The following is a 27,477-nucleotide window of genomic DNA, read 5'->3' on the forward strand; positions in this document are numbered from 1 at the left end:
CTCCTGTTAATCTGTCTTTTGTCAGTTTAATTTGCAGGCCTCTTAAAATAAGACCTAAGTGGGTAGAGGAAGTTTTTCCTCCCTGGCACAGTATTTTGCTACTTTTATTGTATCTTTTACCAACTCTAAAAAATGTGGTTACTGTTTATAATCTATTCCAGAGTCCTGACTCTAGCACTTAATAGCTGGATGAACTACTTCATCTCTGTAAGCCTCGGCCTTTTATTTCTATAATGAGGATAAAAATATTTATTTTGTCAAATTTTCAAAAGAATTTGCAATATTCTTTTTTTTTTTTTTTTTTTTTGAGACGGAGTCTCGCTCTGTCGCCCAGGCTGGAGTGCAGTGGCCGGATCTCAGCTCACTGCAAGCTCCGCCTCCGGGTTTACGCCATTCTCTCGCCTCAGCCTCCGAGGAGCTGGGACTACAGGCGCCCGCCATCTCGCCCGGCTAATTTTTTGTATTTTTTTTTTAGTAGAGACGGGGTTTCACCGTGTTAGCCAGGATGGTCTCTATCTCCTGACCTCGTGATCCGCCCGTCTCGGCCTCCCAAAGTGCTGGGATTACAGGCTTGAGCCACCGCGCCCGGCCAGAATTTGCAATATTCTATATGAAACACCAATGTAGCAGGTTTAGAATTGCCATTCAGTCAGTGGTGACCTTTCTTATCCTTATTCTATTGGCTATTGAAATTTCTTTCTTTCTTTTTCTTTTTTTCTTTTCTTTTTTTTTTTTTTTTGAGAAGGAGTCTCGCTCTTTCACCCAGGCTAGAGTACAGTGGCGTGGTCTCGGCTCACTGCAAGCTCCACCTCCCGCGTTCACTCCATTCTCCTGCCTCAGCCTCCCAAGTAACTGGGACTACAGGCACCCTCCACAGGTAATTTTTTGTATTTTTAGTAGAGACAGGGTTTCATTGTGTTAGCCAGGACAGTCTCGATCTCCTGACCTTGTGATCTACCTGCCTAGGCCTCCCAAAGTGCTGGGATTACAGGTGTGAGCCACCATGCCCAACCTGCTATTGAAATTTCTAATGATATTTCCTAAGTCTTTGATTTTGATTTTTCTTCTATTATTCAGTATTACCACTACATTTACAGTGGAGTAAAAGTCATATTGTAAATTACATGTTTATACAGTCAAAGTTTTTACATGATAGAATAAATGGGAACCATTCATCAATTTTTTCCTAATCAAGAACATATAAAACGTTCAACAGAAGTAAATTTGTTTTATGATAAATACAGTCATTTTAAATGAAATGTTAATAGGTACCATAAGTATTCATGAATAACATTGTTATTCAAGGAAAAATATTAGCATAAGGAAGACATTTGGGTTTTACATGTCTCTTGATTTGAAATTATGGGGTACTTCAGATTCATATAGTTTTAGAAATGCATAATGTCCTAATACCACACATTCAACTTTCATGGGTAAAATTGAAAAAGGGACTATAAAGTTTCATATCAACCATTTAACATTATCTACTCTAAATCACAGAAAAAAAAATCCAGTGGATCTTATACAGGAAACGCTACACTTAAATTGTTTCCACTTGGCTTCTATGACTTTTAAGACTCCAATGTTTCAATAATTTTTGTCTCAAATATTATTCCATAGTACAGACAATAAGATATTTACATAGTTTAAGAGAAACCTAGTTATAGAATGTTTTTCTCAGAAATCATAGAATGTTGCAGCTTTATTATAATGAATACTTTTTCTAGTTTAGAAATTTTAAAGAGATTAATCTTTGTGAAATATAAGAAAGGACTAAAATTGGAAAAAGTGTGAATTCTCAAAAATTTGTCATTATTTTTAGATGAGATATTCTTCAGTGGTCACAAGGTTAAGCTTTTAAGGACACAAAGCAATACTGGATAAAATTTCTCTGTCTTGTTTTTCATCTTTAAGAGTTTAACTTTGCTCTTGTTGCCCATGTTGGGATACTTTTTTTGGTTTCTGCCATCTGGAGGACAGGACTTTTGAAGTTCATTTCGTGGTTACCCCTAAAAATTATCTTGAGCAGTTAAAAGCCTTTGCAAGCTCAAAATTGGCTTCTCTAGGCTCCTTATGGGAAAAACAATAGAAATCGCTCAATGCTGTGTAGCTCAGTAGTTAAGGCTTTATCTTTTGACCATGATGGCCCAGGTTCAATTCTTGGCTTCTGGAATGATACATTTCTGGTTTGCTATTTGCATAACTTTGCCATTTATTGAGGTTTTTTACCCCCATGGATGGCTTCTGATTTCCTGTCTTGAATTTTCTTTTCTCTAAACTGCCCATGGGGAGACTGCAAATCTTGTAAAAAAAAAAAAAAAAAAAAAGCTCCTTACCATGTCTTTGAAGCACCTGAGAGGTTACCTTTGGCAAAGCTCAAAAGCTAGAAATATTGGCTACTTGATGTGGCTAAAGTCAGATAATACAAGATTTAAAAGGATTTATTTTTTTAAAGAGCACTACGATTAAACATCAGCTTAATGGATAAACAAGTTATAGGTATATTTAAAAGGCCTTTATGTTTTTCTCTTCTTGGATCTTGTTTTTCTGGAAAAATGATTTTTTTTTCTTCTCAGTCAGTCGCATCATTTTTCTTTTTATCTTTTCTTTTCTTTTTTTTTTTTCAGTCTTGACAGTCTTAAAGCACACATGAGAGGTCCTAAGGTAACTTCTGCTAGTGGTAGCCTAGGACTCCTTGGGAAAAACAGAGGACGAGCTGCAGAACTCGTTTTGGAAAAAAAAAAAAAAAAATCTCTGTTTTCCTCATGAAACCCCAGGGAATTAAAAGCAGATAGATCGCTCTCAATATCTAAGGCTCTGTTCTGTCTTGCTTTGAGTTATCCAATGGTTTTAAGTTTTGGGGGTATCAAAAATTACTCTGAATTATGGGAAAGCTTTTACCCTTGGTGTATAATATATAACATAAAAGCACATGCTTTAAAAAATAGCTAACGTCAGTTATAAAGAGATACTTAGCTCTTTGCATGCTTGGATCAGAGCATCATGCTCTCTGCCACCTGGAAGACATGGAAACATGTGCAACCCCCACTGAGAAATGACACTCCCATGGGGGATGGGCTGATTACAAAATGGGCTGACTGGCTTTGGGTTTTACCTTTAAAATTAGGAATTGCACTCTTCGTCCTAGTACTCATTATTTACCTTGTAGTACGCTGTTCACTTCAATACTGTACTAAAATTATAGATGTAAGTACTAATGCCTTTGTCATGCAAGCCTTGGACCCCCAGCCTGGCTCATGTGAGTTTGCTCAGCCAAGTACAAAGTGGTTTCACTCCCCTCATCTTGGGGTCAACTCCCATTCTCGCTATGTCCCCTGTCAGCAGGAAAAACCCAGAGCCCTTGATGACCTTTTCTGATCTTCATAGCCTGTACCTTAAGATTAACATGTTTTAAAACTCAAAGGGGGGATTGAAACTGCCTTTGCAAAATTATGACTGAGACAGTGAAAGGGATCTGACTCAACCAACTCCATCTTGCTTCTATCCTCCAAGCTGTTCTTGTTCACTCCTGGGCATAGGCTGAACTAACTTTGGGAGGAACTTAGTTTATAGTTTAAAATACAGACAATAACAGCCCTTTCCCAAAACAAACCTCCTTCGTGCCTGGGGACTAGTTTGCCTTTGCAGGACTAACAACTTAGCCACAAGATTAGAAATTACGGTTTAGGAGTCATGCGGCTGGAGGCTACAAGATTCTGACCCTCCCTAAACTGCTCCTAAAGTCACTGCTTCAGATATTTTGCAGATCCTGCACTTGATGAATCAGCTGGTACCACCTAGACTGATAAACTGGCTCATCTGATCTTGTGGCCCCCACCCAGGAACTGACTCAATCCAAGAAGACAGCTTTGACTCCCTATGATTTTATCTCTGACCTGACCAATCAGCACTCCTGGTTCACTGGCTTCCCCCTACCCACCAAGTTGTCCTTAAAAACTCTGATGCCTGAATGCTCAGGGAGATTGATTTGAGTAATAAAACTCCAGTTTCCCACATAGCTGGCTCTCAGTGAATTACTCTTTCTCTACTGCAATTCCCCTGTCTTGATAAATTTGCAATGTCTACGCAGCAGGCAAGGTGAACCCATTGGGCTGTTACATGTTCACCTTTACACATTTTTTTTAATGCAAAATAAACCAAGTGTCCTTGCAAAAACTATAATCCTTATTTTATATAAAATTTCAGTGCAGCCAGTATTTTTTCTACCACCTACAAAGTGTGATACATACTTCAATTTGCAACTCAGTCTTGGCATAACCAGCAAAAATAAATATATATTTGAAGATAAAAATATAAACAAACACTTTTTTTTCTTTTAATTTCTAGAATGGCACTATTACTTAATGGTTTTATTTTCACACGAAAATCCTCAAAATCTTAGATGTAGACACTTCAGGAACTATACGCGGCTCTACATGAACTCAATGGTCAGAAAGAAGAGAAAAACATGCTGGTAGTCCCAGCTACTCGAGAGGCTGAGATAAGAGGATTGCTTGAGAGGATTGCTTGAGAGGTGCAGTGAGCTATGATCACAACACTGCACTCCAACCTGGGGGACCAGGCTCTCTCTCTCTCTTTTTTTTTTTTTTTTTTTTTTTTTTTTTTTAAAGAGAGACCCCTTCTTAAAAAAAGAAAGAAAGAAAGAAAGAAAGAGAGAGAAAGGAAGTGAAAAACAGAATCTAGGCCAGTGAAGTGATTGATTATATATTCAGGTTTTCCAACAAGGTTTCAGATGATTAAGCTAGATTTTTGATATAGTCAATCCAGTGAAGCTGTGAGAAAAATACATATAAGATGATGAGGAAAGAACAGTAGATTACAGGAAATCCCTGCTATTGGGGCACAGAAAATAATTCCCCAAAATATGGTGCTTTGGCATGCTTAGAGCTTTAAAAATTCAAATGTCTCAGAACAAGGTCTGATGGTCTTTCTGGAAGCACTGGAAGGGATTTCTGCAGAATTTCCTTATCTGACTAAGAAACCTTCTTTCTAAAAGAAACACAATTGTATTAAGATACCCTCCCTAGGAATCTCAACAAATATCCAGGAAAAATGAACACTGGAAAAGACTGACTTTCATCTGGTGTCCTGAGGACAGCTCCAAGAGATTACCTGGGAAGCTTTATCTTCACAATAAGTCATAACCCGTAGGTCCCATCCTTTTTCGTGAGAGAATCATTTACAAATTAATGTTTGCCTGCCAAGCCCACACATCTCTCCCCTCTGAAAAGAGTATTTAAGCCTAAACTCCCTGGTCCCTCTTCAAGTGTCATGCATTGTATATGTGCATTAAATAAATCTTGTATGCCTTTTTCTCCTTTGGTCATTTCATGTTCAGCGAACATTAGAGGGCAGAAAGAATGTTTTCCCTTGGCCCCTACACTGCCAAATGCCAGTCTCGTGGTTTAGAACAGGCTCTGAGGTCTACTCAGTTGTCTAGGGCTTGAACTGGCTCAGGGCTTTTCTATATAAAGCTTAATCTGCAGGCTTTAGATTTTTTTTTTTTTTTTTTTTTTTGGCCAGCCAGCTGAAACTTGCTGCCACTTACCCCTTCATTCTGATTATACTTGCCTGAGGGTTAAGATATGTAAAAGACAGCAGTCTTGATCAGTTCTTGGGAAGCTTGCACCCCTAAACAGTCTCAGCCAGAGCCATGCTAGGTCACCTTAGCATGAGGTTTCACCTACTAAACCTTAACAATTTTATTTGAGTTGGCTATTAAAATATCTTACCCCATAACCCGGACACCTTAATGAACTTTCCAGCCATTTAGGTCAAAGGTATAGTCTAGAGACTAATTATCTATTGACCACTAATGTCCACTGGAAGTAAATCTCAGAGGCAGTCCACGCCAGTTATAAATGCATCAATGTGGCCAGACATTGAAACTGCATTCTTTCACAGAACCAGGGCTTTTAAATTTAGAATGTTAGGAATACCTAGCCCACCTCCCCTGCTTCACTCCTGGTTATCCCCCACTTAGCATCTTTTCCTTTCTTCATCTTCATGACATTTTTTAGCTATTGAAGACATCACCAAAATGCATGGTTTCTTTAAGCGTATAGGCCTGACAGAGAAGTTAATGACCTTCTATTCTATCACCTTGTTTCCAGTGTGAGTGCCATCAGTCATGAGAATGAAACTATGAAAGTTGTCAGAATCAAAATTCTCCCTCTCTTATTTGTTATTTAAAATGACAAAGCTAGGCCGGGTGTGGTGTCTCACACCTGTAATCCTAGCACTTTGGGAGGCAGAGGTGGGTGGATCACATGAGATCAGGCATTTGAGACCAGCCTGGCCAACATGGTGAAATCCTGTGTCTACTAAAAATACAAAAATTAGTTGGTGTGGTGGTGGGCACCTGTAATCGCAGTTACTTGGGTGACTGAGTCACGAGGATCGCTTGAACCTGGGAGGCAGAGGTTGCAGTGAACCAAGATGGCACCACTGCACTCCAGCCTGGGCACAGAGCGAGACTGTCTCAAAAAATAAAATAAAATAAAGTAAAATAAAATAAAATAAAATAAAACAAAACAAAACGGTAAAGCTAGAACTAGGAGTAATAAAGCTAGGTCGATAATATTATGACACTGACACGATCTCCTTTTTGGCATCTCTAGCCCTTCAAATAGCTTAAGACAATTCTAATATGTCTATTGTAGATTCATTCTCATACCATCCATCTCTATGAACAGTTTGTTAATATTTTCCTATTCTGTAGCATTCAGTTTCTTCCTAATCTGGCTGGTCAAATAGTTTAACTGATTCTTAAACAGTCTTTGATACTTCTTTCCCCCTACAGTTCGTCTTGTCACTGACTCCGTTCTAAGGTCCTCATTAGATAATAGGCTAGACATCTCGGAAAGAATCTTTTCATGGATAGTAACTTCAATTGAGAGTCTAAGGATTTCTCTAATAATGATCTTGAACATAGACATGGTGGAGTTCCAATAGCAGGTTCTTATGTCCAAAGAAGAGGGCAAAAAGTTCTGCAGATGCCAGCAGGGAACATTAATTCTTTTTTGTCTGTTTGTTTTGTTTGTTTATTTAGAGACAAGGTCTCATCTCACTCTGTTGCCGAGGCTGGAGTGTAGAGGTGTGGAGTTAGCTCACTGTAGCCCACCTTCCTGAGCTCAAGCAATCCTTCTGCCTTAGCCTCCTGAGTAGCTAGGCTAATTTTAAAGGAATTTTTGTAGAAGCCTGGGCAACATGGCAAAACTCTATCTCTACAAAAAAACAGAAAAATTAACTGGGCATGATAGCACCTGTGCTTGTAGTCCTAGCCTGGGAGGCAGAGGTAAGAGGATTGCTTGAACCTGGAAGGTCAAGTCTGCAGTGAGCCATGATGGTGCCACCACACTCAAACCTGGGTGCCAGAGTGAGACTCTGTTTCCAAAAAAAAAATTTTGGGGGTAGAGATGGGATTCTTGTTATGTTGTCCTGGCCAATCTCAAACTCCTGGTCTCAAGAGATCCTCTTGTCATGGCCTCCCAAAGTGCTGAGATTTTAAGCGTGAACTACCATGTCCAACCAGGAACATTAATTATTAAAGCCTACAAAGTACCAGTTCTTTGACTGTCTTTATTCCTCTTGGCGCCTCTCTCAGAAACCTAAGCTTCTCTTTTCGCTATGTCTTTTGTACATATTGCTTTGATAGTGCCACGGTTAACTAACTCTACCCTGTTTATGTTGTCCAATGGAGAAGTTCTTTAAAAAAAAAAGTGGTAAAAAAAACACATAATATGAAATTTACCCTCAACTAATTTTCAGTGTACAGTACAGTATTAACTATATTCACATTATTGTATAGCAGATCTCTAGAGCCAAGTTTTTTTTTTTTCCAAAAAGCATTGTCACTTTACCAAAATCAAACTGCAATTCATTGGTAAAGGAAACAAAAGAATTGTGCTTATTTTAAACAGATAGGGGCATTAACATAATTGAGTATGGAATTTTACATCATATGTTATTCACATTTTCCCACTTCTCAAAATTCACAAATATGAAACAAAACATCTTATGTTTTAAAATCTCAAAGGATATCAGATTAAGTCTGTGTGCTTTAAAAAAGGGGGCTGGTATTACGAGAAACACATTTACAGCAAAAGTGACGTGAATGGACTATTCATTTGTTTGGCCACTAATTCCATAGGGCAACTGATCATAAATTAAGTGCCTGACATTCAGTAATAGATGATTATATCTGACATAATGAAGTTATAATGGAAGGTGTTCGCACACTGCTTGACTATTAAGTGCCCATTTATTGTCCCTGCACCAGGTGTGATAGTGATAGGCTATACAAATCATCCGGAAGAAATGTCAAAATAGGCTCCATTACTGATAAAGCACCACACATGTTTATTAATATAGCAGCTTGTCTCAGGTCTGGCCCATCTGCTCATTTAAAACAAATCTTTTCCCTATAAATATTTCAGTTAAGAGCATGACTGCAAGTAATAGTTTTAGAGCAACAGAAATGGTAAGGGAAGAGGAGAAAAAGAAAAATAGCTGAGCTTAAACAAAATATTATGTTCTTACTTTTGTCTTAGATGCGTTTAACAGAAGAAGGGGCAGGGACATAGATTTTCATATGACATTTGCTTTAGATTAGTACTGCGTGAGTGTAGGCCATCGTAAATGGGCCAGGCTCCAGCTGTTGCTGATGCCAGGTGGGAAACAGCAAATTTCACCAATGTTTTCAAAGTACACATTTCAATAAAGTACAAAATGAAGTACTCAATTAAGACATTCTCTAGAGCACTAGTTCATATGCATTTAAACTCATCAGAAAATATTTCAGCTGGGTAGATTTTATAAAGAAAAATAATAATGCAGATTTTTGCAAAGAGGATGGGATGATTTTTAAACTCTGAAGATATGCTTTTAAAAACTCATTTTCTGTAAGATACCAACACCAAATTTCTGTATTAACGGGGGAAAACAACAGAAACAAAATTTAAATGTTTGCCCCTACATCCACCCCCCGACACCTCGTGCTTTTTATTTTTATTTTTTTACTTTAGCAAATCAGAACTACAAGGCTAAGACATTTTCCATCTGGTATCTCGGGTTTTATGTGCTTGCATTGCAGCCTGTATGCTCTGTGTTGTGCCTTAGGATGGTTTTATCCAACAAACAAACAAGTATGCCCTAAGGGTTCCCTCTTAAATGAACAGGCACATTGAAATGAAGAACTACAATTGTTTAAAATAGTGAAACAAAGAAAAGACATGGACCATTTGGTGACCAGAGGTGGTTCCCACTCTATAGCCCTGGCTTCATTTATTCACTTATTAAAACCTAAATAAATTCTGGCAGGCATACCTTTCAACTTCCAGGAAAGATCTTTATCAGACTCAGTATCACATAAATCCACTAGTCATACTTTTCTAAATAAATTACATCTCAAGATAACTAACCACCCAGTGACCGAAGGGCCAATTCAATTACTTAGACAAGGCTAAAGGTCTCAGACACTCCTAAAAGTATTATTTTTTTTCATCTTTTATAGACTGAAAGCAACCACTTTGCAATCATGTTTCATGTTACATGTACTTTCAAAGAATCAATAATGGGTGATCTTTAGTCTGAACATGAACTGCCCTTGTCTTCCAGAACAGTACCAACATCCACCCAAATTATCTAAATTAGGTATCAAGAATTTCTCTCTTGACATTTCCAACAATTCTAAACAATCAAGGAGATCTATTTATGCTTTAACTGCAGTCTATGAATCCATCATGTCTTCTTTATTTCCATTGCTACTGTCTTTTAGTTTGTACTCTCAAGAGCATTTTATGAAATAACCTACTAATTCTCTTTGCTCTCAATCCACCTTAAGAACTGGAATCAATATTTATATGCAAACTGACTATATTCATGCCTTCTATGTTTGAAGTTCTTTGTGGTTTCCCACTATCTATAGGATATTTGAAATTGCTAGGTTTAGTATACAAAGATCGATTATAACCTAGGCTATAATTTCTTTTGTCAGTGTCTTTCTTCCCACTTCGCCCCACATCAGTTGTTCACACTGAAGTCCTACTCAGTACTAGAAGCAATATAGACTAACCTTGGCAATAGATTAACAGATTCACAATCACCAGTCAAGAGTCTAAAACTATTTGTGATTTAACAGAATCAATATTCAGCAGGAGAATCTGATTGTGTGGGCACAGTAAATGCAGTCTTTTCAGGGGTTATTCCGTTAGCAGTTAATGCTCTTATGCTCAGCAGAGGTTTTAACCCCAGGATATACATTGGAATCCAGGGATGTATTCCTTGAGGTGCTGCTCTTAGAGACTCAGAATTTAGTCTTGCCATTTGAATTTGCCTGTTTCCAAACTGTTCTGCTACATCTGATCAGAAAAGGGAACCCACTTTGCCCACGGGACAATAACTAGTGTGGGAAATGGAGGGGAAAGAAAGGAATGGAATATTCGGAGAACAGAAGGGACAGGAGGGAATTCTGTAATAAAATTTTAAGGAAAGGTCACACCAGTATGATTGGATGTACCTCTCTCTAAGTCATTCTCCACTCTGTAACTAGAGTCATCTTTTAAAAATTGAAACCACAGTATGTAGTACTCTATGTTATAAACCCTTCAGAGTTATTCACAGCTTTTAAAACAAGACCATAACTTTCTTCATGTCTTACAAGACCCCGCGTGACTGTGGTATGATTTAGGTCCCACCTAAATCCTGTGCCTATATTCCTACTCTCTCCTCTTATTATATTCCAGAAATTAGCTTATCCATTTATTTGCCTTTTTTTTGTTTATTTATACTTTCCTTTGTCTAGAATGTGTACTCCATGAGAATAGAAATCTTGACAGACTTGTAAACTGCTCAATCCCACAAATGCGTGGCAAATATGAGGCATTTAATTAGTCTTTGCTTAGTGAGTAAATTAGTTAACATACTATAAATTTCCTACTTCAGGGCCTTTGAACACACTATTCAACTGTAATCATGGACAACTCACTTTCATTCTTCATGCTTCAGCTCAGTGGTCACCTCCCTAGAGTGGCTTCCTTTGACTAACCATCTTATATGTCTTTTATGGCTAGAATAATGATCTCTTTATAATCTTGACTGTGTAGTCAATAATTTTTCTATTGTTTAAATCTCCCACTACAAGATAAAGTCCATGAGGGCAAAAATCTTTTTTCTCCTACACATTCACTATTGTAGAGTCACATCAAAAATTAATTTGATTTAAATTCAACTGTACGCATTTAAAAAAAGTTTGAGAAAAGATTCTATTTGCCATTTTACTCAGTGAGCACACAGCCCAGAGCGAGTGAGGAGCAGTGATCAGGTGCCCTCAATGCTGTCTGTGTCTCTCTACACCCCTCATCACATAGGTATCTAGATACCCTGGAGCAATTTTATGACATTTTTAAATTCACATTTTCTAGTATTAAGGAATAACTCATTATGGACCACATATCATGGGTAATTTAACAAATTTTTCAAGATTTTTTTTTTTTTTTTTTGCTTTACCCTACAATTTCAGAATTTAACCCATGCATAAGATGCAACCGCATAAAAAATATTTGTTGAATAGTGAAGGACAGTTGGAGTCCTTAGGAAGAACATAGAGAAAAAGTCATGTGTAGTTTTACATAGACTGTAATAAATTATTTGGCATATAGTTGAGATTTTTAATGTATAGCCATTCACAACTAAAATACATTTTCATCTAAAATTAAAATTGTATCATAATTAAACCAATAGGATTTAAGGAGGATAAAAACATTGAAAACTCAGTTGAAAACTGCTTTATTTGATCTTACCATATGTGAGATATACTAAGCTTTTGACTAGAGCAATAGAGTATTGCTGCTAAATTAAATTAAACAATATTTGTATAGCATTCTTTAGGTTATAAAGCATTTTCACATATAATATCATACTCAATATTTGATACTTAACCTTGGGAAGGAGATTTGCTGGAAAATCTGAGGCACTGTGGCAAAGGTTTTGTCCATGGCCATATACTTAGCAAAGTGGGATATCAGGATTAAATGCAGGTATTGGTATTCATGCTGTGTACTTAACGTTTGACTCCACCTAGGATATTCTAATGCCACACTTAACAGCGAGGGATATTGTTTTTTGCTGCACTCTTAAAAAATGGAAATAATTGCTGGACCCAGAGCTATCACTAGCAAAGAGAAACATGCTTCTTGGCACTGAGAGAGCCAAGTGCTTCTTAGCGTCAAGGTAACACCAGTTAATGTGCAATGGGACAAATAATAGCTAAAGTCAATGCTTCCCAAATAGAAGCATATGCCTTTCAGCAGTGAAGAAAAAAAGATTCTCATTCTCCAAATGGTATTATATAGGCTGATGTCATATGTATAACAGTTCCTACCCCTACTGTTAGGGTATAAAAGATCTCAAAAAAGATCTTTAACTTCAGGCAATTGACTCTAAGATTAAAATTTAAAATGTAAGGATTACCAAATAAAATTTTTGTCATGCATATCTTCTACATCTACTATCAAGTAGGAATTGTTATATTCAAGAAGATTTCCCTGAGTGGCATCCGTGTGTGTGCACGTATGCATGTGTTATGTTGAGTATGCCAAATAATTTGGAACCTTGCAGCTGTGGATATGCAGCAGGTGGGGCTGAGGAGACTGTTACATTTGGAGGTCAAGGCAGACCTCCTACTTCACCCCCTCAGGCTTTGGTGGTAACAGCCAACACAACTACCAGCCAGCTGTCTGCTCCAGGCAGTAAGGTAATTAATTTTTACTATATGGGTATAAAACTATTTTCTGGTGATAACATAAACATTAACCATTTGGGGAAAGAGAACATTGAAAAAATTTTTAAAAAGGATATTTTATCAAATAAAATATTACATTTTAGTGTTTTACAAGATTTAGTACATTAACTTGCATATAATTTGTAATACATCATTAGAATGTCTGACCTCTTTTTGTAGTAAGATTTTAAATACTTTTTCTGAGAGAAGCAGTATATGTTTACGAAAACAGTAAAAGATAAAGGGTGACACTAGAACAAAGACGTTTTATGGAAAATAACAAGCACACAAAAAATTATTTGTCACTTGGTGAGTAAATAGTAGATATATCTTCAAACTATTTGTGTCATATTGTATTCTTAAGATGAATAAATAAGATGATGAAAGATTTTCTTAAAAAATACTACACTATGGATAGTCAGATCTTCCCTGCCTTGCTGGTAATGTTTCATTAAGGATGACCTTTTTTTTTTTTGAGACGGAGTCTCACTCGGTCACCCAGACTGGAGTGCAGTGATACAATCACTGCAACCTCTGCCTCCTGGGTTCCAGCGATTCTCCTGCCTCAGCCTCCCCAAGTAGCTTGGACGACAGGTGTGCGCCACCATGCCTAGCTAATTTTTTGTATTTTTAGTAGAGACGGGGTTTCACCATGTTAGCCAGGATGGTCTTGATCTCCTGACCTCGTGATCTGCCCGCCTCGTCCTCCCAAAGGGCTGGGATTACAGACGTGAGCCACCGGGCCCAGCCTAAGGATTACTTATTACAGTGTATAGGACTGGGCACTAAGTCGTAGTTCCTTTCCTATACATGAAAAACTGCCATAGCAGAATTTTTTATTTATTTATTTATTTATTTTTTTAATACCTAGGTTTGAATCCTGGCTCCTAGGCTTAGTATTATCTGTCTTACCTTTATAAAGTTAAAGAACTTCTCTATGTCTCAGTTTTCTCATTCACAAAAAGATAATAATAATTGTCTACCTATTTCATGGGATTTGGGAGCTTAATGAAATAATAATCCATGTCAAGTGCTTAGAATAGAGCTGGGAACAAATAAATGTTCATACCACTCAAAAGGTGATATCTATGGAAAATCCTGAAGAATAGTATGATTGATTCTCTTTGCGAAGGAATTATGAGAGAGGGAGTCATATGAATCATATTAGATTGAACACATGATTTCACAGTTAATGTGCAAAGTAAATGTTAGCTATTATTATTGTTATTATTGACTAGCAATACCTCAGTCAAAACCTGTGATACTTAGACATTAAACATATTTTTTCAGAACAAGAGAACACAGCTCTATCAGCACTTTTCTGAAAGAGACCAAAAACAAAGTAAGACAATGAGAAATCAGCCTTGGAACCTATAGTAGCAATCTTAGGGAAGCTGGGCCAGTGAATAAACCCTAGGAGAAAGAACACAGGAAGCTCCATGCGGTAGTTTGGGAGGGGTGAAGCTGAGAGAACTGAGCCTGATCATAGCTACTTAGAGACATACTAATCCCAGTGACTTTCTCTTTTCTGGAGCAGTGCTCAAGGCAGAATCACCATCGGAAAACCACGGTATTCAATGTAGGCATCATTATCACAGGATCTGCAACCAGTCACATCAAACCTGAAGGAGAATGTTCACAGCTTGACAGTACCAAGCCTTTATTTAATGCCCTTTGAATACTAAGAATACCATTCCATCAGCCAGCATGGAAAGAGAATTTGAACAATTTCTTTTTCCCTTCTCAATCTCTTTAGAGACCACCAGGACAAACTGATGAACAACCAAATAGGAAAAGCTATCAAATCAGTCTATCAAATCATTCTATCAAATCATTCTACTCTCTGGGATAATTATTCTCAGTATGTGAACTACAGACCACAAGGGGCCAGAAAGAGTATGCTAAATTATTTCAAATTATAAAAGTTAGCTTTTAAACAAAAACCTATAATTGGAAAATACGTTACAGGTTTACAAAATCCACATACTTATTCCTGACAATACTGAATAACAAATACATTTTAGCATTAAGTTTAGAATATAATTTTAATTAAAATCAACACATTCCATTAGTATTATAGAGTATCATGGTATCATGCAAGAACCTAGAGATATGATAATTATGATCATTAAATCTGAATAAAAAAGTAATAGGATCTTTGTAAGACTAATTGAGACAATGTGTATGAAATATTTTTTTTCTGTGTTTGATACAAGGTACATACTTAATAAATGGGAATTGTCTTTACCATTAATAATAACAAGCTATACTCTCTGCCTATATCTTCTAGGTGTTGTCTTCTAGGTGTTGGCAATGTACTTTTTTTTTTTTTTTTTGAGACGGAGTCTCGCTCTGTCGCCCAGGCTGGAGTGCAGTGGCGCGATCTCGGCTCACTGCAAGCTCCGCCTCCCGGGTTCACGCCATTCTCCTGCCTCAGCCACCCGAGTAGCTGGGACTACAGGCGCCTGCCACCTCGCCCGGCTAGTTTTCGGTATTTTTTTTAGTAGAGACGGGGTTTCACCGTGTTCGCCAGGATGGCCTTGATCTCCTGACCTCGTGATACGCCCGTCTCGGCCTCCCAAAGTGCTGGGATTACAGGCTTGAGCCACCGCGCCCGGCCTGACAGTGTACTTTAAATAATAATACAAATGTTTGGCTTTACAAGTGTAGGAACATAGGAAAAGGGATTTAATTTAATGCAATCAAAGAACTCTGTGATATGCAAGTTTCATTTTTATTCTATTGAGATAAGAGTAGGTAAAACTAGGGAATTTATGTTCCCTCCCCCTGTAATGTCTGCTAATCAGATAAATTAGAAAAGCATCATCATGGAATATTAGAGAACAGGCCTGCAGATTCTTCTAGGAGAATGCCAGATGTGACATTCCTATTTTATTTTAGTCAATTTCAACTGTTTTTATACTTCACTAGATAATAGCATGTGTTAATGTCTCTAATTTGTGATAGTAAATCTTTGGCTACAGCCTATTTCTAATATAGATGCACTAGGCAGGATCATCTGCTTATTTTGAACTTTAAAAAATATTTTCAATGAGTGGATTTGCTGAATATAATTTAATTTGCACATGAAACTTAATGCCTTGCATTACTCTAGTTCATTGATTATGTGTCAGTTGAACTCTGTTTACATTACTTGGTTTATTTGAGGAAAAAAAGCTAAAAATAATTGTAACTTTTCAAATGTGAAAAATTAGCTTTGTCTCAGAGTATACATTGTAACTGTCAACAGTTAGCAAATATATCAATTAATATCCAACATTAGACTCCTTATTAAGACCCTACTTATAGAAAAACTCTACAAAATTCACTAGATTTATAAAAAGTAGTAATTAGTCAGGCATGGTGGTGCATGCCTGTAATCCCAGCTACTCGGGGGGCTGAGGCAGGAGAATCTCTTGAACCAGTGAGGTGGAGGTTGTGGTGAGCTGAGATCAAGCCACTGCTCTCCAGCCTGGGCAACAAGAGCAAAACTCTGTCTCAAAAATAAATGAGTAAATAAATAAATAAAAAGTAGTTCACTATATTGGAAGGTGGAATATATTCAATAATTGTCAATTTTTTTATATAGCAAAATATTCAAAATATCATCATTAGCATGACATTAGGAGGGCATTTTTTAGAAGTTACTGTCTTTTTTTGTTGTTTTTGTAAGTGACAGTAATTTGTCTAACTTCAATGTTAGTGATACTGTAATGGATTTCTGTAATGGATTTTATAATGGACTGCTAAGGCTGTCACCAAACTGTACAGGAAAACAATGAAACAGACAAACCCAACATAAAAACAACAAAATCTCAACTGAAGGGTGTGTCCCAACTGGTATATGTAAACCTCAAATAATATATGCCTCTCCTTAGGATTCTGATTTACCTTTAACACAAATTCCCACCCAATCATCTTCATTGAGTGACTCTGTCTGTAATATATTAAGACATGATTCTGGTGTAGGGCATTTTACACATGAGTAGTTAGGAGGCAAAAGAACGGTTGGGAGAATGGAGAGTTGGTGGGACCATATGACCTTCAGAACTCCGACTTTCAATGAGTCCTGCTAAGAACTCTCATGTACTTATTTACAAATCTGCCATGAAATCACCAAAGTAGTATTTCTTTCATTTCCACTTTAGTAAAACTGGGAAATATGCCTTAAAAGCATGCACAGCTTACTTACATACAGAAATATATAATCAATCTCATTAGATTAACTACAAAATTATAACAAACTTGTTCTAATAATGAAAGTTTTAAAAATAATAGTGCTTTGAGATGAAGCTTTTTTAAAAAGTCCTGATTAATGAGACGTATGGCAAGAAAAATTACTATAATGGTGAATGCTGATTCAGAACCTTATTTTTATTAAGTAGTTTATAGTGAAGGCTGTGACTATTTTTTCTATTTATAGTGGCAGCTCTGGTTAATTACCTTGTAATGTATTGTGACTTTAATGTACCAGTAAACTACTGGAATTTACACCCCTATTCAGTAATAAAATCTGTAAATTGAAGAATGCACATAAAGCCATCACAGCCATAAATTATGGGACCAAATGCCATGTACTATCACATTAGATTTAAAGAACAGAATCTCTCAAATTTGCTCATTAGTATATAAATTCAGTGGCTATTTTGCAACTGCAGAGAGTACAACATTTTACTCAAAGGTATTTTGAGTAACTTGTTACTGTATTTTCCTTTTGATCATTAAGAGCAGGTTAAACATAATTCAAATGAACACTATCAGAAAAGAAACACACTGTGACGATGGTAAACAAATGTAATAATAACACAAAATACTTTTTCCCTAAAAATGTGAGAGTGAAAGTGGAATAAATCAAGGGAATTGAAAGGAGGCAGAATGGTGACCCATGGATTAAAACTAAAACGATTCACAGGTGAGAGGGCAGAAGGGGGTCAGAATGTGATTATCTCTCTCTCTCTCTCTCTCTCTCTCTCTCTCTCTCCATATATATATATACTTTTCAAAATAGAGTTTTAAAACACAATTTCAAAGTTACCAATAATTACTTTATTATCTCAAACTCTCAAAGCACAATCACTATTTCAAAAAGTAAATATCAAGTAATCCAAGATATTTCATATGACAAAAGAATAAAATGGCATAGTATCTGAAGCATTCTGTGTTATTTTTAGATTGAATTCATATTGTTAGGTTGAGTTTCCTCTGCTAATATTTATAACTATGTTAATATATTTTAAATGTTTTTGTTTCATATTGCTAGATTGATGAATAACAGAAAATTAAGTACGATTTTCCTATAGGAATATAGCCAAGTCCATAAACTATAAAAGGAATTAATACATGAAGCAATAATTCCTGAAGCATTAACATATATGTAGACTGGTGAAATTGCTTCAGGAAGAGAAAGAAAAAGATATAGAGAGTCATGGGTGAATGGAGTAAGGGGAACACCTAGAAATGTTGCTCATATTTTCAATACGTATGAAATTACAGCAGAAAAACAGAAGAAAAAAAGGTAAGATGGTTAACTGGTGTTAGTTTATAGGCAATTCAAAGGATATTGCTATATAATCTCACAAAAAAATTACTGGAGATAGAATTTCAATTACTTAAAGAACTTAATTTGTCAGATTATATAAATTCAAATAAAAATCCATAACATTCAAGAGAAACTCGCTCTCCACCTCGTCTCTCTCCCATGTCCCTTGTCAACAGATGAGCAGATAGTTATAGAGATGTATGTACATTTTGCACGTATAATTTGACTGCATATAAATATCAACAATAATGTACAATATACTTTTAAATGATAAATAGAGGTGAGGGGTTATAGTTGAAAGGAAATATTTTATAGCTCCAAGCTAACGATATTATTATACCAACTCTATCCCATTTCCAATATTTGTGTTTAAATATAAGACAGTCTTAAGATAAATGAATACGAGTTTTTGCATTGTTACTTTGGTAATTTGTACAAATCTCTTCTTTATTTGTCTAATCAATCTTATTTTTATTTTGAAAATTGCAGGTCAGGGTCACATGAGCTAGTGATTATAACTGCAATTGGATTGAACAATTAATCACAGAACAATTTAGAAGAGTCTCTAATCTGTGCAAGCAGAGAAATGTATATCATTTCTCTGGTATAGCATGTACCTCCTAAATCGAATAAGAAGTAGAATCTATCAGGACAACCATTTTAAACTAGAGAGCACAATTTGAGGTAGATACCAAGCAGAAATGACTGTTGGATTATGGTTGATATGATTGGGATCTGGGTCCTTGCCAAAATCTCCTATCAAATTGTAATCCCTAATGCTGGAGGTGGGGACGAGTGGGAGATGACTGAATCATGGGGTGAGATTTCTTATGAATATTTTAGCACCATCCCCCTTCAGCCCTGTTTGTGTTACAGCTCCACAGAGATGTCCTCCAGTCCACAGAATGGTAGGTCAACTGATGGCTTGCACCATGCACCTGGAAAAGCTGCAGATGGTCAATACTAGCTCATGAAGGGCTGTGCCCTGCAAAGTCATAGGGTGGAGCTGCCTAAGACCATGGGAACTTGTATCTTGCATCAGTGTGACCCGGATGTGAGACATGGAGGCAAAGGAGATCATTTTGGAACTTTAAGGTGTAATGACTACCCAATTGAATTTTGGACCTGCATGGGGATTGTAACCCCTTCATTTTGGCCAATTTCTTTCATTTGGAATGGCTGTACTTATCTAGTGCCTCTATCCCCATTATATCTAGTAAGTAACTAACTTGTTTTTGAGCTTACAGCCTCATAGGCAGAAGGGACTTGCCTTGTCTCAGATGACAGTTTGGACTGTGGACTTTTGAGTTAATGCTACAATGAATTAAGACTTTGGGGAACTGTTGGAAAGGCGTGATTAGTTGGCTGCATCTCCACCCAAATCTCATCTTGTAGCTGTCATAATTCTCATGTGTTGTGGGAAGGACCTGGTGGGAGATAACTGAATCATGGGTGCAGTTTCCCCCATGTTTTTCTCATGGTAGTGAACAAGTCGCATGAGATCTGATGATTTTATAAGGAGTTTTCCTTTTTGTTTGGCTCTTTTTTTTTTTTTTTTTTGTGATGGAGTCTCGCTCTGTTGCCCAGGCTGGAGTACAGTGGCATGATCTTGGCTCACTGCAAGCTCCGCCTCCTGGGTTCATGCCATTCTTCTGCTTCAGCCTCCCAAGAAGCTGGGACTACAGGCACCTGCCACCACGCCTGGCTAATTTTTTTGTATTTTTATTAGAGATGGAGTTTCACCACATTAGCCAGGATGGCCTTGATCTCCTGACCTCGTGATCCACCCACCTCAGCCTCCCAAAGTGCTGGGATTACAGGTGTGAGCCTCTGCACCTGATCTTGGCTCTTTCATTGTCTCTTGTCTGCCAGCACATACGATATGCCTTTCACCTTCTGCCATGATTGCGAGCCCTCCCTAGCCATGTGGAACTGTGAGTCCATTAAACCTCCTTTCCTTTATAAATTACTCAGTCTCAGGTTTGTCTTTATTAGCAGAGTGAGAATAAACTAATACAGTGAGCAAGGTGGACAGGAGCTTCACTGAGGGACAGAATGGCTCTCAGGAGACCCAAAGTAGGTAGCTTCTCTCCACAGGCAGGTCATCCTGATGAGTGTTCAGCTCTCAGTAGAGAGGAGACTGTTAGTGGGCAACTCCCTTCTACAGGCAGGTCATCCCAACATCTGTTCAAGTATGGCTGAGTCTGGGGTTTTTATGGGCTCAGAAGGGTGGAAGTGCATGCCAACTGGTCCATGGGCAGCCATGGGAGGGCTTGAGAAAAAGGACCATAAGTTCTTACTCCAGGTCACAGATTCCACCCACAACTGGCAGTCCAGCGCCCAGGCTTCAGGCCATCCCTTCCTTGAAAGTGGGGTTTAAATTTCCCTTCCTTGCAAGTGGGGTTTAAACTGGGGACCCAGTCCTTTCAGCCCAAGAACCTGTCTGCCTCCTGCCTTCAACATGCCATCCATGGTGCCCAGGCTTTTCATGCCTAGGGAGGTCTGCAGGCCTGTGCCAAGCTACCCTCAGCCCCTTGAACCTGGGCTTCCATCGCTGAGCTTGTCGGTGTTCAAAGTTTCAGAGAGGGTTGAGGTGGTGGAGGGGGGCTGGGATGTCAGCACCACCCCAAGCACATGCACACCCAGTCGGGATGCAACAGTGACCATGCTCGGCTTCACCTTTGCTCTGAAATTGGGGCAGGCACCAGGAGCAGGGAGAGGACAAGGAGCAGGATCAGTCACTTCTGAGCCTGCAGTGGCAGTGGGGGCTTCCTGGGTCCCTGAGAACTCAGGGATGGCTGGGTCCAGAGCTGCCCGCTAGGAAGCCGAGGCTGCACCTAGGAGTGCAGGGTTCCTGTCCCTTTAACTCGGTAGGGGGCACCTGTTCCTGGCCCCTGCGTGCTCAGCAGAGCATGCAGCCCTAGTGGTGCCTCCCCTGCTGCAGCTGGCATCCCCTCAGCGGCTGCTCCAGACAGGTCACCACCACCATCACTTGGAACTACAAATGGGAGCCACTGCACCTGGCCATTTATTAGCTTCCAAATCCCTTTATCAGTCAGTTTTTTGTCTTGTTTGATTTTACATTGATTTTATTTTTTATATGACTACCTATAGTACTTTATAAATTGTTCTAATTCCTCTTCTTCTTACATTCATGGTCCTTTGAAGTGTGGCTCCTCAGTCAAGGGACATAATCTATTTCTGCTCTCCTAAATTGTAGTTGCTATGTGACTTGCTTTGGCTAATGGGACATTAGCAAACATGACAGTAACATGCTGAATGAAGAGAGAGACCTGTGACCATCACCCTAGAGACATCAGGGCAATTTTCAAAAACATGAGTGAGTCCCCTCCTCTGCAAAACCAACCAGCCTGTTAACTATAAAACATTCAGCCTCAGCTAAGTCAGTAGACATCAACTAACTCTCAAAACTATAATAAATATTTCTTTTTTTTTTTTTTTTTTTTTGAGACGGAGTCTCGCTGTGTCGCCCAGGCTGGAGTGCAGTGGCGCGATCTCGGCTCACTGCAAGCTCCGCCTCCCGGGTTCCCGCCATTCTCCCGCCTCAGCCTCCGAGTAGCTGGGACTACAGGCGCCCGCCACTGCGCCCGGCTAGTTTTTTTTTTTTTTGTATTTTTTAGTAGAGACGGGGTTTCACCGTGTTAGCCAGGAGGGTCTCGATCTCCTGACCTCGTGATCCGCCCGCCTCGGCCTCCCAAAGTGCTGGGATTACAGGCTTGAGCCACCGCGCCCGGCCTATAATAAATATTTCTTAAGTCACTAAGTTTTGGAGTCGATCATTATACTGTCTTATCCATGAACCTAAAGTAGTACTCGTTCTCAAATCATATTGGGATCATGCATGAGGAACTGAATTCTACTGAAGTCACCAACCTCTGTTAGTAGGACTCTATCTTTCAAGTTTAGTAGGAACATTCTACTATGGATTAATGTGTCGTCTAAAGCAATGCATTGATTTATAATTCATATCTATTTCTCATGATGAGCAATCATGTCATAAGCATCCAGCTCAGTCCGCTTGTGATGCTATAACAAAATACCTGAGATGGGATAATTTATAAAGAATGGAAATTTATTTTCTCACAGTTCTGGAGGCTGAGAAGCCCATGATCAGGGGCTGGCAGATTTAGTGTCTGGTGAGGGCTGCTCTCTGTTTCCTGCTGTGTCCTCACATGGCAAAACGCATAAGAGCAAAAAGGACCTACCTAGCTTCTTCCAGTCCTCTTATAAGGTCATTAATCCATTCATTAGGGCAGCACCTTCATGGCACAATCATCTCCTAAAGGTCTACCTCTTAATACTAATACAGTTGTACTGAGGATTACATTTCCATATGAATTTTGGCAGGGATACAAACATTCAAACCACAGTAGCATCCAAGCAGTTAATCAATATAGAAACCTCAGAGGCATTTCTGCCCCTTTCCCTGTATCTATTCATTGAAATGTCATGTCTCTTCAAAATACTTATCAGATCCTCACATTGCCAGGACACACTCCTGATTTCCCCATCATCTTTTATCTGAACTGCTGAAAAGCCCCCTTCTGCCAATCTCTTCTCCAATCAGTTCATCACCTACACTAACATCAGAAATATGTTTCTCATATCTAGAACTGATAATGTTACGATGTAACACCCAACTAACCTGGGGAAAAATAATTTAAAATATTTCATGTTTTTATCCAGGATAAAAACACAAACTCCTTGGTATGGGATACAGAATCCATCACAGTCTGCCTTGTGACATCTCTCTAGTCTTTTCCTCCAGAACTGCTCTCCTTTTACTGTGCATCCAGCACATTTCCTTAAAAATACCTTCACATATTTATGTTTTGTCTCATTTTTCTTCCTTTTCATGGGATTCGCTTATCATTTCTCCTCTCTTTTTCTCTAATAAAGCACAGATGCATCCTTCAGGATCTATGCTGTCACCTTCACTGTCAGTACCTTAGAAATCATTGAGTGAGTTTCCATTATGTGTCAAGCACAGACCCGATGGCTCAGGGAAAAATAATAAATAAGACACTCTGTGCCCTCACAGAGCATACAGATAAGGGAAAGGAACATGTATGCCACAAAATAAAATCCAGTGTCTTAGGTGTGTAATAACTGAGGCAAGCACAGGGGGCATTTGGAAAACTGACACATGCACATATGTCCACCCTATCACACAGTCAGGGAAAACTTAATAGAGAAACTAATACAGAGGAGGGCCTTGAAACGTTGGTGGAAACCTATCAATTAGACAAAAAGGGATAAGAGATTCTCAGGAGAGGAAATAGCCTATACAGAACACATGTTCAGAAATGTCAGACCTAATGAGTTTTAATTTATTAAGTAATTAATACTGTTGAAAACATGAGAAAATATACTGCATTACTTAAAACCAAAAAGTTAAACTTGGAATATTTGGTATTTATAAAATTAAAAGGCATGTCCACATATCAGCTTTGAGAACAAGAAACATTTTGAAAATCATTGATAAATATTTATTTAAAAGCTGGAGGATTAAATTTGTATTTAGATTATGATGCAGTAAATGTTACTTTTAATTTTTATTTTGTATGACTATTTACAAAAATCTTTAACTGAAACAGGTAGCATCAATTTAAAAATACATAATTTTAACATATATTTTAAAAACTAAATGATGTTAATATAAAATGACTTAAGAATAATAAAATATTACTTTTCAGGGGAAAAAATCTATCAATATGATTTAGATTAAGACATCTTAATGTAAAAAAAATTAGAATAGTAGAAAAAGAAGGTCCCAGTAAAAAAGTTATGGTTATCTGGTAATTTCTAAATCTAAATTGGTATTCAACTAGTCCTCCACTAGTTGAATCACTATGAATACTCATTTATTGAAGCCACTGTATTTTGGTTTACAAACATTTCTCAGAGAAATATTTCACATTTTTGTTTATAAATGAGACTTGTTTTATTTCCAGATTACTCGTATACTTCATTTTATCCCTGCTTTTTGAACAGGCACTGTATTACAAAATACATGTGTGCAACCATCATTGCTTTCATCAAAGAATGAGCAGAGTTACTTTTTCTTTAAATAAAGAAAAACTCACCTTTAACAGAGGGTCTTTCTACCTCAGAGTCAAGATGAATTGGTGGAGAAATGTATGAAACTTGTCCATGATGTGCCTGCCCTGTAGACCCAAAAAAAATTGTTAAGAAGACATCATTCGTATGTCTTTTCCCTTTATAAATTGTTTTTATATCACATTATCTTACTCCAAACTCAATTAATAGCCTACATTAAAGAGTGTAGACATATCTGCCCAAACATAAAAACAATGTGTCATCCAAACATCACCCAATTAAAGCAGTGCTTCTCCAACAATCTGAGTTATGTTTCTTCTTTTTTTGTTGTTGTGAAATTACAAATGTGTTATGGAGTGATAACTTTAAAAACACAATAAAAATGAGTTATAAGAAAAAAAAAACTCAAAGCAAAGACATATAAAACAAAAGTCCTTTTTTTTTGTTGTTAGAATAAATAAATATTAAGTGGCATATTTATTTGCTGTAAGTATTTCTTTCTTATTTATTTATTTATTTATTTGTCTATTTATTTTGAGACGGAATCTAGCTCTGTTGCCCAGGCTGGAGTGCAGTGGCGTGATCTCAGCTCACTGCAACCTCCTCCCGGGTTCAAGCAATTCTCCTGCCTCAGCTTCTTGAGTAGCTGGGATTACAGATGCATGCCACCACGCCCAGATAATTTTTTTTTTTTTTTTTTTTTGTAGTAGAGATGGGATTTCATCATGTTGGCCAGGCTGGTCTTGAACTCCTGACCTCGTGATCCACCTGCCTTTGCCTCCCAAAGTGCTGGGATTACAGGCTTCAGCCACTGCGCCCAGCCTGCTGTAAATATTTCTAAACTCTCTCAATTTCTGCACCTACCTCAATGAAGATCAGTAATAAACAGTCTGGAGACTTGCACCCAATGTACAAATAACACTTTGAGAAACATTTATTTAGATCACTTTACAATTATGATTAATTTATATTTTACCTTTAAGATTCACTTCCACTACTTGAATAAAAGAGTGTTCCTATCTGTACTTAATAAAAAAAGACAACCACAATTTAAAAGGGATTAATTCTGTGTTCCTTGCAAAACATTTTATTAGTTAACACACAAATTTGTAATACACTTTCTATTTCATGAGATGAAAGCATTAAAGTGAATTTTAAGGTTAAGATGCTGATTTGAAAAATTGTTAGCTTAAATGTAAAAGAATTCTCTAATTCTCAAAGTAGTCATAGTTTGTATATTGATAATAATAAGCAATTAGGATTTTGAGGCAAGAAAGCATAATTATAGAGTCAGTTCAATTTCTAAAGCTACTTTATATACAGAAGGTTTGAGTGGGAGTGGAGGACCCACTACTTTCTTTCTACAATGGGAATATGCAGTTATATATTTCACACATCTACTATAGCAATTTACAGTGTTGTTAATCTCTTTTCCTAAACAAGGAAAGTTAATGATACATAGATTATGGTAACAGTTGGAGTAACCTTCCCATTTCAAGTAATATTCGACTTGTAATAAACTCTGCTGACTCCTCTTATGAGGCACATTTCAAATAATTAATATGGCTCCCTGTTGATAGTAGCTGCCATTGCTCCCAGCATTTTTCCGGCTAACAGCAGAGACAGTGGAGAGCCTGTAATACACAGAGTCCCTCATAATGGTAACTAAGAATATTGCACATTCACTGGCCATGTTTCAGTGGAATACTAAAAACATTATTATAAAAAGAATAAGACACCAATTGTGTACTGTTAGCAGTCCATGTTCAATACAGTTTATTAAGAACGTCAGATAATCTTAATTATAAAACCACCTCTTGACCTATGTAACATATTGGTTGCAAAGACATTTCTATTCTTCAGGCCCTGTGTCATTACATATAGATTGGTTTGAAACTTTGTAGATCTTGTAAATGCAAATAATACATTGCTTTCTTTATATTGGCTCAAAATAACCTTAGCATATAGAATAATAATGATTTTCTGTTTAATACCGGAACATAGCTTTCATCACCTAAGACAGTAACTACAAAACACGTTCACACATACCTAATCTCCTTTCATCCAACCCCCATCACTATGTACTTTGTTAAAATACGAGCATTTTTAAACCAAAGAATAGTGGCAATAGAGAAAAGGGAAGGTAGCTTGCAAATTAGTTTTGATTATATTTACTCTAGGAAAAATGATACATTTGCATGGAGATTTTATATATATATATATATCATATAGACACACATACATTCATATATGTATCTTAACTAAGCATAATTTACATACCACAAGCACCCATTTAAGGTATACAATTCAATCTTTTTTTTTTTTTTTTGAGACGGAGTCTCGCTCTTTCGCCCAGGCTGGAGTGCAGTGGCCGGATCTCAGCTCACTGCAAGCTCCGCCTCCCAGGTTCCGCCATTCTCCTGCCTCAGTCTCCTAAGTAGCTGGGACTACAGGCGCCCGCCACCTCGCCCGGCTAGTTTTTTGTATTTTTTAGTAGAGACGGGGTTTCACCCTGTTTGCCAGGATGGTCTCGATCTCCTGACCTCGTGATCTGCCCGTCTCGGCCTCCCAAAGTGCTGGGATTACAGGCTTGAGCCACCGCGCCCGGCCTGACAGTTTTTAATATATTCATAGTTATGCAAACACCACGACCAATTTTAGAACATTTTCATCAAAACCAAAAGAAATCCAAAGTTCATTAGCACTCACTCCTCATTTCCTCCCAAGCCATCTCAGCTCTAGGCAGCCACTCATCTACCTTCTGTCTCTGTAGATTTGCCTATTCTGGACTTTTCATATAAATGAAATTATAAAGTATATGTTTGTATATTTTGTGATCAGCTTCTTTTACTCAACATAATTCAAAGAAGCTCATCCACTGTTGTAGCACAAAGCAGTACTTTACTTCTTTTTCCTAAATAATAGTCTATTGCATAGACATACTACATTTAATTTATCCATACATCAATTGATTAACATTTAGAATCATTTCCACTTCTTGATTATTGTGAACAATGCTGCTTTGAGCCCTCATGTGCAAATTTTTATGTGCATT

At 37.6% G+C, this 27,477-nt stretch overlaps 1 protein-coding gene across 4 annotated transcripts in view; it reads right to left on the reverse strand.

Annotated features, from left to right (window-relative positions):
• ADGRL3 (adhesion G protein-coupled receptor L3) overlaps window positions 1–27,477 on the reverse strand; it is an 888,015-nt gene that overhangs the window by 246,453 nt on the left and 614,085 nt on the right. For all 4 annotated transcript variants that reach the window (XM_033214560.1, XM_033214561.1, XM_033214562.1 and 1 more), the window contains one exon: window positions 24,449–24,529. In XM_033214560.1, coding sequence (XP_033070451.1) covers window positions 24,449–24,529 — 81 coding nt within the window. The remainder of the gene's footprint in view (window positions 1–24,448; window positions 24,530–27,477) is intronic.

The sequence above is a fragment of the Trachypithecus francoisi genome, unplaced genomic scaffold (genome assembly GCF_009764315.1).
Source record: "Trachypithecus francoisi isolate TF-2019V2 unplaced genomic scaffold, Tfra_2.0 Lachesis_group1, whole genome shotgun sequence".
In the NCBI taxonomy this organism is placed as follows: Eukaryota; Metazoa; Chordata; class Mammalia; order Primates; family Cercopithecidae; genus Trachypithecus; species Trachypithecus francoisi.